The following is a 12,902-nucleotide window of genomic DNA, read 5'->3' on the forward strand; positions in this document are numbered from 1 at the left end:
TTGCTGTCCTTACCACCTCCTGGTCAGGCATAAGTGCCCATGCTTTCTCAGCCAGCCTCTAAGCCAGCTTCTCCCTTCACGCCTCATCTCTGTGGCTTCACTACAAGCCAGGGTTCTGCCAGCCCCAGCTGCGGGTGAAAGCCTGGAGCGGGAACAGGCAAAACCAAGCGATGGTTTCGCCCTGGGTCCAGGCCAAGGGAGGATCCAGCCCTAGTTCCTGATAGGGAGCTCATAGGACGGGGCATCTAATTGTCCTGTCAGGTGGCCCAAGGCCTGGGCCAGTCAGAGCAAGGGTGGTGGGGGGTCCGGGTGACAGTCGGCCTCCGGCTGCGCTGCTGCCGAGCTGGCGCCGAAGCCGTAGAGGCCCTGGAGCACACCAGTCACCACCACTTCAGGCAGAGGCTCTGTGGATGAAGTGCAGGGGAGGAGAGCTTGAGTAGCTCAGAGCCATGGCTCTGTGAGCTGCCCACAGGCTCAGCCCCCCTCAAGCCCCCGGCAACGGCAGAACATAAGGGCTGCCCATCCAAATGAGGCATAGGCCACTTTTGCTCACATTAGGCTGTTGACACCACGGGAGCTGGGCTTCCTGCACTACTGGCTGCAAGGGGGCCTACAGCAGGTCGTGGACCCAGAGAAAGACCCTAGAAGGGAATGCTGCCTGTGATCCTGGGGGCTGAAACATTAAGTTTGCTCCTGCTCCAGCCCCTGGCATCTAGACCCTGAAGAAAGGCTGCAAGCCAGGTGCCCATGACTCAAACCTGTAATCCTAGCGCTAGCTACTCAGGAGACCGGGATTTGAGGATCCTGATTGGAAGCCAGCCTAACGCAGGAAAGACATCCCCAATGAACCACCAAAAAGCCCAAAGTGGAGCTGTGGCTCTTGGTAGAGCACTACCCTGGAGCAAGAACCCTCAGGAATAGTGCCCAGACCTTGAGTTCAAGCACACACAGACACACAGACCAGATCAGAGGCCTCTCACCTGGAGAAGGGGTGTAAATGTAGGGATCCACGCGGAAGCTGATGACTGGCCGGTGGTGCAGCTGGGAGCTGGAAGGGAAGAGGGCTATGAACCATAGGAGTGACAACAAGACAGGGCAAAGTCCACAAGAAGCACATCACCAAGGACCCACAAAGTTAACGGTGAGAACTGGATTTGTGTGGACTGGCTGACTGGCCAGAGGCTACCCGCCTGCCTTCTAGCATGTGGCCACAAGAGGGCAGCAGGCGCTATGGACAGGGTAGGTAGGGCTTTGACTTGCCTGCTGTCACTAGGCAGGAATTCCCCCAGGGTGCTGAAAAGCAGAGAGACACGGTTAGGAAGCTGCAGTGGGGATGCCCAAGGGAGGTAAGGAGGGGTGGAGACATGGAAGCCCAGGAGACCATTCTTCTGTTTGTAACAAGCCCAGCTCCGGAGTCAGAGGCGCTGGGGGTAATTAAAGCTGTCCTAAACCCAGCCCCTAGACCAGGGTGAAGCAAGTTGATAAGGGAAGTCTTCCAGGAGGGAGAACTAAGCCAAGGCCTGGTAGATCTGAGAGGGAAAAGGACTCACCCTCACATTTCCTAACCTGCTTGCTGCTGAGGGTCCTTGCCACCCCCTCCAACATGGGGTCCTCCTTACCCCCAGCGGCTGGCCTTGGGGTCCCGGGGGAAGTGTCGAAGTCTCAGGAATTCCAATAACTCCTTAGGCACATCCTGGTTCAGGTACAGGATGCCCTAAAGAGGGCAGAGGCAAACCTATAATCAGCCCAAGTACTAATTGTACAGCCCAGTGCAAATGAAGATGCAAGTCCTTTGTTCCAAATAATTGTGAATTTCAAGGCAGTGGGAACAGATCAGGGCCTTTCTGAGCACCTTGGTCCTGTAGCCCATTGATTGCAGTCCCCTGAAGTGGACAGGCCTGTAATCACACACCAAACCCCACCCTACACCTCACAGGGAAGGGAATATTGAACCTTATCCTTAAGCTGGGTGCCAGTGGCTCACACCTATAATCCTAGCTACTCAGGAGGCTGAGATCTGAGGTCTGAGGTTTAAAGTCAGCCCAGGCACAATTAGCCATCAAAACGCTGAAACTGCAGCAATGGTTCAAGTGGCAGGGCACTAGCCTTGAGCAAAAAAACCTCAAGGACAGCACCCAGGCCATGAGTTCAAGTCCTAGGACTGGCACCAAATACAAAAGCAGGGCTGTGGCCTGGAGGAGAAGGCCAAGTGGCATTCACTGAGCTGCGGCCGCCCCTGGGTTTCCTTACTCCATCCTTCGGACAATCCAAAAAGAGGTGCCCCGACTCACGTGTTCTTCAGAAAATGGACACTTAAAAGTAATATCATCCTAACTTGTGGGATACCCCCTCCCACGTTAGTGTCCAAAGCGGACCCGGTCCAGTAGGCTGGGGACTGCCGAGTTTGTCCCCGGCCCTGTCTCCCCTCACCCCCCGACGACACACACCTGGATGTAGGCCTCCAAGCCCCGGCGACGCTGCTCCAGGCCTCGGCTCCTCCAGTTGGGCAGGCGTTTCGAGGGGAAGTCGGGCACTTTGCACAGCTTCTTGATCTGCCCCAGCAATCAACCTTGTCCCCACAGAGCTCTCGAGCCCCCGTCCCCGCCCCCCGCCCTCCCCGCACCCCCTCCCCTGCAGGCTGCACACCCCCCCCCCCGGGACGCGAGGGCAAGGGCGGCGCGAGCCGGGCTGGTCCCCTGCCCCCTCCCGGGGCTGGAGCTGAGCTCGAGGCCGGGGACCCCGGGGAGCCCGGGGAGCCCGGGGTGGGGGGAGGGGGGGCCGGGCCGGCTGGGCGGGGCTCGGGAGGGCGTGGGCGCCGCCTCACCCGCTTGTGCAGCGCGTGGAACTCGCTGTAGCGCCGGGGCACCGTGTGTCTGCGCCCGCTGCACAGCACCTCCACGCGGAACACCTGGCGGGCGGAGGGGGCGTGAGGCCGGCCGGCCGGCCCGAGGGGCGTCCGGGGGCCCGCGCCCCGCCCCGCGCCGCGCCCACCCGCCTGGGCGCCGCCGCTCTCCGGGACACCGGAGAGGAAAGAAGGGCAAGCCGACCGGCCCTCCTGCTCCCAGAAGAGCCCGGACCTCCACCCGAGGGGCTTGCAAGTCCGAGCAACTCCCCCCCCCCCCCGCAAACCCTCGTGGGGCGCTGCCCCGACGGCGAGCGGCGGCGGGTCCTCACTGCGCTCGGCTCCGCGACCCTCGGCGGGTCCCCGTACCCCGCCCGCTGCCGCGGCCCCGCTCACCATGTGGCCTTTCTCTGGGCTCTGGCTGGGCCCCTCGGCCTCGGGCCCCACCGACGGGATGTGAACTTCCAGCATCCGCGCTCCCGACCTGCGCGCGCGCGCGCGCCTCGGATCCCCAACTCTCGGGAGCCGACCGCAGACGCGGAGCTGCCGCCCCGGCCCGGCCCGGCCCCGCCCCTCGTCCGACAGACCACGCCCATTTCCACAGAGGCCCCGCCCACTCCCTATCCACGTCCTCGGGCTCACCGGCCCCCTGCCCCTGCGGCACGCCCCCTCCGTCCCTCAGACCCCGCCCCTCGGCCCAGACCCCGCCCCTCAGCCCAGGCCCCGCCCCTCGGCCCCAGGCCCCGCCCCGGGCGTTTTCTATGCAGCCCGGTGCGAAGAACAGATTAGCCTGGGCGTGAGGGATCCCACCCGACGCCGCCCAGCCCGGCCAGCCCTTCCCTGTGGGGGGGGAAAGTCAACCACCCATTCACCCTCCCACTGCCGAACGTCCACCTGCTCCCTCACTGAGCGCCCGGCCGGTGGCTCCGTCCTGCTTTCCAGGAGCAGGCTGCTCTGTCCCGTCCCCCCCCCCCCCCCCCCGCCCCGCGGCCTGGAGACTCCGGGGGAGTCCGAGCCTGGGGAAGGCTTGGGTCCCCAGTGTCCACCCCACACTCCCCCTTCATTCATTCCTTTCTTGCATCCATTCCTGTCTTCCAACTGTAAGGTCCACCCCCCCCCGGGCTCCGTGTAGATGCCCCCCACCTGTTTAAGTCTGCACCCAGTACCTGCATTACCTAGGTGGCATGCACACCTGGAGGCAGTTACCTCCCCCTCTCTGAAGTCACATCCAGTCCACCTAGCCATACCTCCCGGTCCCTGCTCTCTTTCCTTTTCTCTCTTACTCTTTTCTCTCTTTTTCCCTTCTTCCTTCCTCTCTGTCTCCCCATGCCTCCATCTTGTGTTGGCTGGCAGTTTGCTTTCCCCCCTAATAAACTCCTTTCTGCCTGAACCATGTGGCGGGTTTCCTTTCTGGAGAACCTTACACCAAATCTAACCTTTTCCTGACCCAGACTGAAGGAAGAGGCGGACTAGGGACCCAGGTTCTGCTCTGAGAGACAGGAGCCATGTGGACTTCAGCACATCTGCAAAATAAAGATAATATACAAGTGCAAGGCTGAGACCAGAGGATCATTTGAACCCAGAAGTTAAAGACCGCCTAGACAATGCTTGAGCGTGTCACCAAAGGAAGGAAGAGAGGAAGGAAAGAGCGAGCTGGGTGCTGGGTGCTCACACCTATAATCCTAGCTACTCAGAAGATCTGAGGATCATGGTTCAAACCCATCCCCCGGCAGAAAAGTCAGTAAAACTCTCATCTCCAATAAACTACTCAGAATAAGCCAGACATGGAGCGGTGGCTTGTGGCAGAGCACGAGCCTTGAGCACAAAGCGGCTCAGGGACAGCACCCAGGTCCTGAAGGCAAGAACATAATAAGGATCCCCTAACTCCATGGATGCCACTAAAAAAACCCATCAGGCGTGACGAGGGAAGGACCTGCCTACCAAATGCTCTGTCCTGGAGGCCCCGGGGTGGGGTGGGAAGCAGGTGACTGAGTTAAAGGCTAAGGGGGAGGGGGACTCAGGCTCCCCTGCTAGTACAGAGCTGCTTCTGATCAGGAGCAGATTACCTCTAGTCCCAGGCCTGCCCCAGAGAGGGGCTCAGAGGATGACTTGAAAGTGACAAGGAGGCATCACCAATCCCCTCCTTCTTCCTCTGGATTCCAGCACACCTGGGCCTCCAAATCAGGAAGCTGCAACTCCCCACATCCGGGTGAGGTCCCTGGAAGGGAAACAACCTGCACGGAGGAGAAGCATGGCAGTTTCACTTCCCCCCACCCTGGCTCTTAAGATTCCCCTCATCCCGGAACTAACTCTATGCCTTAGCAGCCCTCTGAATTGACTGCCCCCATCTCTTGGTCTCCTGGCTCCTTTTTCTCTGTCCTTAACAGGAGGACCACTGTGTACTATTAGAAATTCAAGAATAAGACCCACTCTCCCTGTACAGTCTGCTAAGAGCTCCATCCCAGCCCACATCTCCCACCTCATGCCCTCTTCCATCACCAGGCTCTTACCTTCTTCCTGTTCTCCCACCCAGGAAAAAGTCCTTTCTTGCCTCAGGGTCTTTTACTTGCTGTTTCCATCTGAGCAGACAACTCACTTTTCTCAAATAAGTTCCCTTCCTGAATCCCAATTATGTCATTCTAAGTACTTATTACAGCTCAAAATTGTTACTTGCTTGTTGTGTGTCTCCATGGTGTCCAGTATTTAGTAAAGATGACCTTAGAGGGCTGGAATGGCAAGATAGCTTGTATCACCCATTCTAACCTATTTATTTATGCCAGTCATGGGGCTTGAACTCAGGGCCTGGGCTCTGTCCCTGAGTTATTTTTGCTCAAGGCTAGCACTCTACCAGTTTGAGACACAGCACCACTTCTGGTTTTCTGGTGGTTAATTGGAGATGGATCTCACAGGCTTTCCTGCCTGGGCTGGCTTTGAACTGTGATCCTCAGATCTCAGCCTCCCGAGTAGCTAGGATTACACAGGTGAGCCACCAATGCTCAGCTTAACCAAAGATTTATGTGGCATGGGACCTTTCAGAAAGGAAGGCACAAAGACCCGGGAAAAACTCCATTTTTATGCTTAAGTTCAGGAACTGACAGCTGTATGGAAATAGGATTGGACAGAGGGTTTGCTCTCATGCCAATAGACTAAGGGAAACACAGCAAAGCCTGTCTGTTGAGATTCTCTTCTGTCTCTCTGTGCAGCCTTCCATCCTCCTAGATTGAGATTGATCAAGGGAGAAGGGAGAGAATAAGCTTTCAAAGTTTTAACAGTTAGCTGTACTTTGGGAAAGAGAAAAAAGGTCTGTTTTCTATGACTAGCTTCAGGGCATAAAGTAGGGTAAAAGACCAGAGAGACCTTCTGAGGCCCTTTCAACCTCTTTCTCTCCTTTCCTCCCTTCTTCACCCCTTCCTTTCCCCTCCTCTCATCTCTTCTTTTCCAGGGATCAAAGGCCTGGGATCAAATCCAAGGCCTTGTACCAGCCAAGTTAATATGAACTGTAGCCTGAAGCCACACCTGCCGTTCCAGTGCCCTTTAGTTCAAAAATACTTAGCATGCCAAGGAGTCCTACTGTGAAGTGTGGTGTTCTAATCCCCATCTCACTCAAAAAAGAAAAAAAAAATTGTGCCATCCCGGGACTTGAACTCAGGGCCTAGGTGCTGTCACTGGACTCCTTTTGCTTTTTGCTCAGGGCTAGTACTCTACCATTTGAGCCACAGCGCTACTTCTGTCTTTTTCTGTGATTAACTAGAGATAAGAGCCTCACGACTTCCCCGCCAGGGCTGGCTTTGAACCATGATCCTCAGATCTCAGTCTCCTGAGTAGCTGGGATAACAGGTGTGAGCCACCGGCGCCCAGCTACAAAAATGTTTTTGTGGTGGCTGACTCTTCTTCCGGGTCCCTTGCAGTCTCTTTCCGGTTGGGAGCTCACTGATGGCCCCGTGCACACGACCCGCAGGATCAGAGCTCAAGTCAAAGGTAGGAAAGGCTGTGGGTGGATGCAGACGTCCCCAGCCCAGCCCTGCTCCGGGCAGCAGCTGGGGCGGCTGGGGGGAGCGCCCTCTGCCCAGGACTTGCCTGGGTACCCACCTTGGCCGTGGCCCTCACCCTCCCTCCGTCACAATCACACAAAGCCCCCTTTCACTGGGCAGGGCTTGAGAGGCTCCGAGGCTGCTCAGGAGGTTTGGTTAACCCCACTAAGAAAACAAACAACTCCTGGGCTGCAGCCCGCAGGCGCCACTGGGCACAGAGGCTGGATTCTTCTCTGGTGGGCGGGCAGACTGGCCCCGCTACCCAGCACGGTCTGAGCAAAGGCTCATCTTTGCTGATGAGGCCGCCTCAGAGCCCAGTGCGGGTCACCTGTGTGACCTTGGACCTGAGCTCATCCTTCCCCGGGCCTGGGAGAGTTAGATGGGGGTTAGATGCCATCATGCTTTTCCAGTGTTTAGCATGGGGCCTGGCATACAGTAAAAATGTTCACTGTTAGTTTCTGACTGAAGCAGGCAAAAAAGAATTTTTTTTTCTCTCTCTCTCACAAGGCTGAGGCTCTATTACTTGAGCCACCACTCCACTCTGCAGGATTTTGCTGGTTCATTGGAGGGAAGAGTCTCACAGACTTTTCTGCTCAGGCTGGCTTTGAACTGTGATCCTCAGATCTCAGCCTCCTGAATAGCTAGGATGGCAGGCGTGAGTCCCTGGCACCTGGCTTAGACAGTTCTATGTACAGCCATAAAAGCAAGCTCCACGGTGGGGAAGGGCTGTCAGGGCGGTCTGTCCCCTGTCCTGTATGGTCTCTTGGCTGCCAGGTAACTTGGCCATTTGGAGAAATGAGAAGGCAAGACTGTGTCAGACCTGCTGGCTGAGCCCCTGTGGCCACCGGCGCGGCCACTCATAGGGGAAGGGGAAGCTGAGGGCTCTGAGGCCCAGGGGACAGTCATGTGGAAACAGTTTTCACAGCTCTTTAGGCAAAGGGCCCAGCTCAGACTGGACAGGGTTTTTCTGTGGGGTTTCCTGGCCCCACAGCTCCTGCTCTGGAGGATGAGCAGCTGGCTTCCTCCGAGCTACCTTGAGTAGGCGGAGCTTTTGGTCCTCCACAGGGGTCTTTCCACACCTGATAAGCGCCACAGGGATGAAGGCTTGTCCACAGCACACCTTCTGTGCAAGAGGCAGCCATGTGCCAGCCTCAGGTACCACATCTCAGTCTTGGCAGCCATGGTGAGGCCTACTGAACCCTAAATTTGGCCAAAAATACAGTCCCAAGATCTGGTGTCAGTGGATCCACAGGCTTGTATGGCAATAAGTCTCGTACTGCAGACAGCCAGGTACCTGCCAGCCGGCTGCCTTTGGGGGAGGAACACCAAGAAGAGAAACATCAGACACACACACACACACACACACACACACACACACACACACACACACACACACACACACATACAGTGCCCATCCCAGGAGCTTGAACTCAGGGTCTAGGTGCTATCCCTGACCATAAGGGAACCACAGCTCCATGTCTGGCTTTTTGGTGGTTAATTGGAGATATGGACTCTTATGCACTTTCCTGTCTGGATTGGCTTTGAACCTCACTCCTCAGATCTCAGCCTCCTGAGTAGCTAGGATGACTGGCGTGAGCCACCAGCACCCAGCTCAGAATCCATGATCTGAAGGAGTTCCGAGGATGCTAAGGAGGTGATCTGAGAGGTAACCGGACACAAGAAGGGCCAAACCAAGAGGTGCATAGGAACTGGGCTTGCATTCCTGCTGGGAGACTGGTCAGAGAATTTACATGCAATGAAGAATTCACATAAAATGTTGGCCTCAAATGATACACTAGATTGTTCACCCATTGTAAAAATAGCTTTATTTGATTTCTCCAATTCAAAAGATACTACATAACAATTTGAAGGAATATAAAATGACACAAAACCGGAAAGTAATGCAAAATTCCATCTCCAGAGGCAATTAGAGCTCACAGTTCAATTAATCAACATTCTTCCCATTTGTAGAATTTTTTACTAGGTAGATCATACCATACATGCAGTTCTTTTTTTTTTTTTTTTTTTTTGGCCAGTCCTGGGCCTTGGACTCAGGGCCTGAGCACTGTCCCTGGCTTCTTCCCGCTCAAGGCTAGCACTCTGCCTCTTGAGCCATAGCGCCGCTTCTGGCCGTTTTCTGTATATGTGGTGCTGGGGAATCGAACCTAGGGCCTCGTGTATCCGAGGCAGGCACTCTTGCCACTAGGCTATATCCCCAGCCCCCTGGCTTCTTTTTGCTCAAGCTAGCACTCTGCCTCTTGAGCTACAGCCACTTCTGGCCATTTTCTGTATATGTGGTGCTGGGGAATCGAACCAAGGGCCTCATGTATATGAGGCAGGCACTCTTGCCACTAGGCCATATCCCCAGGCCCCATACATGCAGTTCTATCACATGCTTTTTTTACTCAACAAGGAATGCAGCTACCACCTTCAGTGGCTGCGTAAGATCTGACTGTATGACTATACTTACTGAAGTCACAATTGAATGACTAAATCATTATCCCTTCCTAGTAGACATTTTGGTTGTTTCTAGGTGACCAGCTTTTTGTTATGTTTTGTTCTTTTTGCTGGGGCTAGAGCTTGAATTCAGGGCGTGGATGCTATCCGTTAGCTTTGTTGCTCAAGGCTAGCTCTACCATTTGAGCCATACTTCCACTTTTTGGCTTTATTCTGGTTATTAGGAGATAAGATTTTCATAGATTTTCCTGTCTAGGCTGGCTTTGAACTGCAATCCTCCCATCCTAGTCTCCTGAGTCAGTAGGATTGTAAGTGTGATTATATATAGTTCTTGCAACTGAAAATAGCGCTGTGAGCTGCGTGTTTTTAGTGTCCACGTGAACACTCACAGAAGGAGGCTGTCATGGTGGTAACACCCTCCGTTCCGGACCTCACATGTCCATCTGTCATAATGAAAATGCCTGCTGCAGTTCTGACAGAAAGACAGGAGCTGAAAAAGGTGCTTACAGGTGCAAAGCCAAGCAGGCATCCACAATGGATACAGAAGACCCAAGGTGAGCCCTGTATGTCTATTTTGGTCCAAGACTGGGACTTGAACTTGATTGATACCTGAGGCTTTTGCTAACTGGCTAGCATTCTACCAATGCCTCCAGCCCCTGGAATATCTTGTTATGCCAAAAGATACTTAAGTTCAAAGCAGTCAGGAAGATGGGCGCCGATGGCTCATGCATGTAATCCTAGCCATTCAGGAAACTAGGATCCTCAGAAGACCTGAGGTTCAAAGCCAGCCCAGGCAGACAAACTGGAGAGACTCTTATGACCACCAAAAAGTCAGAAGTGGGGCTATGACTCAAGTGATAGAGAACTAGTTTTGATCACAAAAGCTCAGCTTCCAGGTCCTGAGATCAAGTCCTAAGACTGGCATGCACGCACACGCACGTGCTTTGGTGCAGGGCCAAGATCAAACCCTAGCTCTGACAGCTGTCAAAGTGATGACTCTAGCTAAGTAAAGGGAGAAAGGATGCCTTTCCAAAGAGCAGAATGTCAGCAGCAAGTGCAGAAGGCATTTACTATGGTTCTAAGCAATCACACTGCTCAGTGCTCAGTCACAGGAACGAGCAACTGAGGCAGGACCAAACAACAGCTGATGCTATGAGAACGGACAAAACATTTACACGCGAGAGCAAGGAAAGGGGTGACTGTCCAAAAAGAAATACAGTGTATCAGACCTATGTAACTGTAACCTCTCTGTACATAACCTTAATTAAAAAAACAGTAACAACAAGGCTGGGAATGTGGCTTAGTGGTGGAGCGCTTGCCTAGCATGCAGGAAAACCTAGGTTCCATTCCTCAGCACCACATACACAGAAAAAGCCAGAAGTGGGCTGTGGCTCAAGTGGTAGAGTGCTAGCCTTGAAGCTCAGGTCCTGAGTTCAAGCCCCAGAATTGGCAAAAAAAAACCCCAACAAGAACAAAAGAAAACCTACACGCTCCCAAAGCATCTCCTACAAATGACATGTTAGTTACAAAAAGGAAAATGGTACTCAACATGCAAAACCTAGGGACATCAGCTTAGCCAAGCGATGAGAGCTGGTGTCCACATTAACGAGATGAATGGACGTGAGATCAACAGCAGGTGCACTGCTGGGAGCTCTTCCCCTACGGCCAACTCGCCAGCCAGCTGTATGCCGCCATCCCACAAAGCCAAAGGAAGGACCACGCCACGAAAGAATTGTCCTCTTCAAAAATGTCATGGTAATAAGAAATTTCTTTTTAAAAGCAACGAAAGGCTTACTTTCAAATGATTCAGAAAATCCTGTATGTAAATACTATAAAAACAGATTCGAAAGTCAAAGCAATTGAGGTAAAATACAAAACTCAGTAAGTCTGAATAAAGGATGTACAGGATAATATTCTTGAAACTTGTCTCTAAGTTTGACATTTTAATTTGATTCTTTATTGGTCATGGGGCTTAAACTCAGGGCCTGGGTGCTGTCCCTGAGGTTGTTTTTGTTTGGTTTTGTTTTGCTCAAGGCCACTTTGAGCCACAGTGCCACTTCCAGTTTCCTGGTGGGGTTAATTGGAAATAAGAATCTCAGACTTTTTTTTGCTTGGGGCTGGTTTCCAACCTCAGTCCTCAGATCTCAGCTCCCTGAGTAGCTAGGATTACAGGTGTGAGCCACTAGCACCCTGCTATGATACTTAAATTTCTTTTCTTTTTTTTTTTTTTTTTTTTTTTTGGCCAGTCCTGGGGCTTGGACTCAGGGCCTGAGCACTGTCCCTGGCTTCTTTTTTGCTCAAGGCTAGCACTCTGCCACTTGAGCCACAGCGCCACTTCTGGCCATTTTTTGTATATGTGGTGCTGGGGAATCGCACCCAGGGCCTCATGTATATGAGACAGGCACTCTTGCCACTAGGCCATATCCCCAGCCCCGATACTTAAATTTCTTTTCTTTTTTTTTGATCATGGGGCTTGAACTCTGAGCCACAGCTCTACTTCCAGTTTTTGAGGAGTTAAATGGAGATAAGACCCTCATGGGAACTTTTCTGCCCAGGATGGCTTCAAACTGTGATCCTCAGATCTCAGCCTCCTGAGTAGCTAGGATTACAGGTGTGAGCCATTGGCGCCCAGCTAGATATTAACATTTTTGTTTTGTTGGTTGGTTGTGGGGCTTGAACTCTGGGCCTGAGCACTGTCCCTAAGTTCTTCGGCTCTGCCACTTGAGCCACAGTGCCATTTCCAGTTTTCTGGTGGTTAATTAGACATAAGAGACTTTCCTGCCTGGGCTGGCTTTGAACTGCAATCCTCAGATCTCAGCCTCCTGAGTAGCTAGGATGACAGGTGTCAGCCACTGGTGCCCAGCTAGATGTTAACATTTTTAAATGTTACTAAAACCAATCCTATTCCCAGATAAGAATCCAACAAAAAGGATGAATCAAAATTTGTGGTACTCTCTGGAAACATTAAAATATATATAGTGTTACAGATGAAGTTTGTGAAGACATATCAGTTTAGGAAAAATACAGTGTTGAATGATAAGAGTAGGATACAAAATATTTGCCCATGTTACTAAATTACATTAGTTATTCAGAGGAGGACTGCACTGTTACTTGTGTATTATTAACATACACGCAGGCATGTAAGGAGGATTTGCAGGAATCAGTCAACGGCGATGATTGTGAGGGTACAGGGAGGAGAGGTTAACTTTACCCTCGGTGCTGGCACTTTCCCTGGGGCTAGTCTGAGGCTCCCTGCCCCCCCCCCCCCGCCCCCCGCGTCCAGCAGGTCCCCGAGCCTCTGCTCAGTGGCATCTTTGGGGTAGTGAGGCAAGATCCCTGTGACCGGCAGTCGACAGCTCTGCCCCACAGAGGCGTGCCAAAGTCCACTCTGACCAATGGAGCTCAGGCAGCGGGGGAAAGCCAGCCATGGCCTTTGGCCTGGCTTGGTCTGGCCAGCAGAAACCTGCTAGAACGCCTTTGGCTTGTGTTTCGCATTCTCAGGGGTCTGGCTGGCATGGCCCCTCCTAGGCACAACAGTTAGGCATCTCTGCACTTCAGAAGACTCAGGAGCC

General features: G+C 53.3%; 1 protein-coding gene across 3 annotated transcripts; it reads right to left on the reverse strand.

The window, feature by feature from the left end:
* Positions 1 to 214: 214 nt before the first annotated feature.
* Snx22 (sorting nexin 22) lies at positions 215 to 3,380 on the reverse strand. Of its 3 annotated transcripts, XM_048332848.1 has the most exons (7): positions 3,239 to 3,377; positions 2,825 to 2,908; positions 2,448 to 2,552; positions 1,620 to 1,714; positions 1,261 to 1,293; positions 981 to 1,048; positions 215 to 404 (listed from the first exon to the last, which is right to left on the reverse strand). In XM_048332848.1, exons 1-7 carry the CDS (start codon positions 3,311 to 3,313, stop codon positions 283 to 285), a joined length of 582 nt encoding a protein of 193 aa, XP_048188805.1. In that variant the 5' UTR covers positions 3,314 to 3,377; the 3' UTR covers positions 215 to 282. The 3 variants fall into 3 exon arrangements, with proteins under 3 accessions (XP_048188805.1, XP_048188807.1, XP_048188806.1); XM_048332850.1 differs by lacking the exon at positions 2,825 to 2,908 and having other exon boundaries at positions 3,239 to 3,380; XM_048332849.1 differs by lacking the exon at positions 1,261 to 1,293 and having other exon boundaries at positions 3,239 to 3,379.
* Positions 3,381 to 12,902: the final 9,522 nt, after the last annotated feature.

Source organism: Perognathus longimembris, chromosome 23 (assembly GCF_023159225.1).
Source record: "Perognathus longimembris pacificus isolate PPM17 chromosome 23, ASM2315922v1, whole genome shotgun sequence".
In the NCBI taxonomy this organism is placed as follows: domain Eukaryota; kingdom Metazoa; phylum Chordata; class Mammalia; order Rodentia; family Heteromyidae; genus Perognathus; species Perognathus longimembris.

Bases quoted from the DNA above. Each gene is read 5' to 3' on its own strand.
- Snx22 (XM_048332848.1), bottom strand. From the start codon at position 3,313: ATGCTGGAAGTTCACATCCCGTCGGTGGGGCCCGAGGCCGAGGGGCCC. The intron at 1,715-2,447 runs GTGTGTGTCGTC...TGCCCTCTTTAG, and splicing joins GCTTGGAGGCCTACATCCAG to GGCATCCTGTACCTGAACCA. The intron at 405-980 runs GTGAGAGGCCTC...CTTCATCCACAG, and splicing joins CATTTACACCCCTTCTCCAG to AGCCTCTGCCTGAAGTGGTG.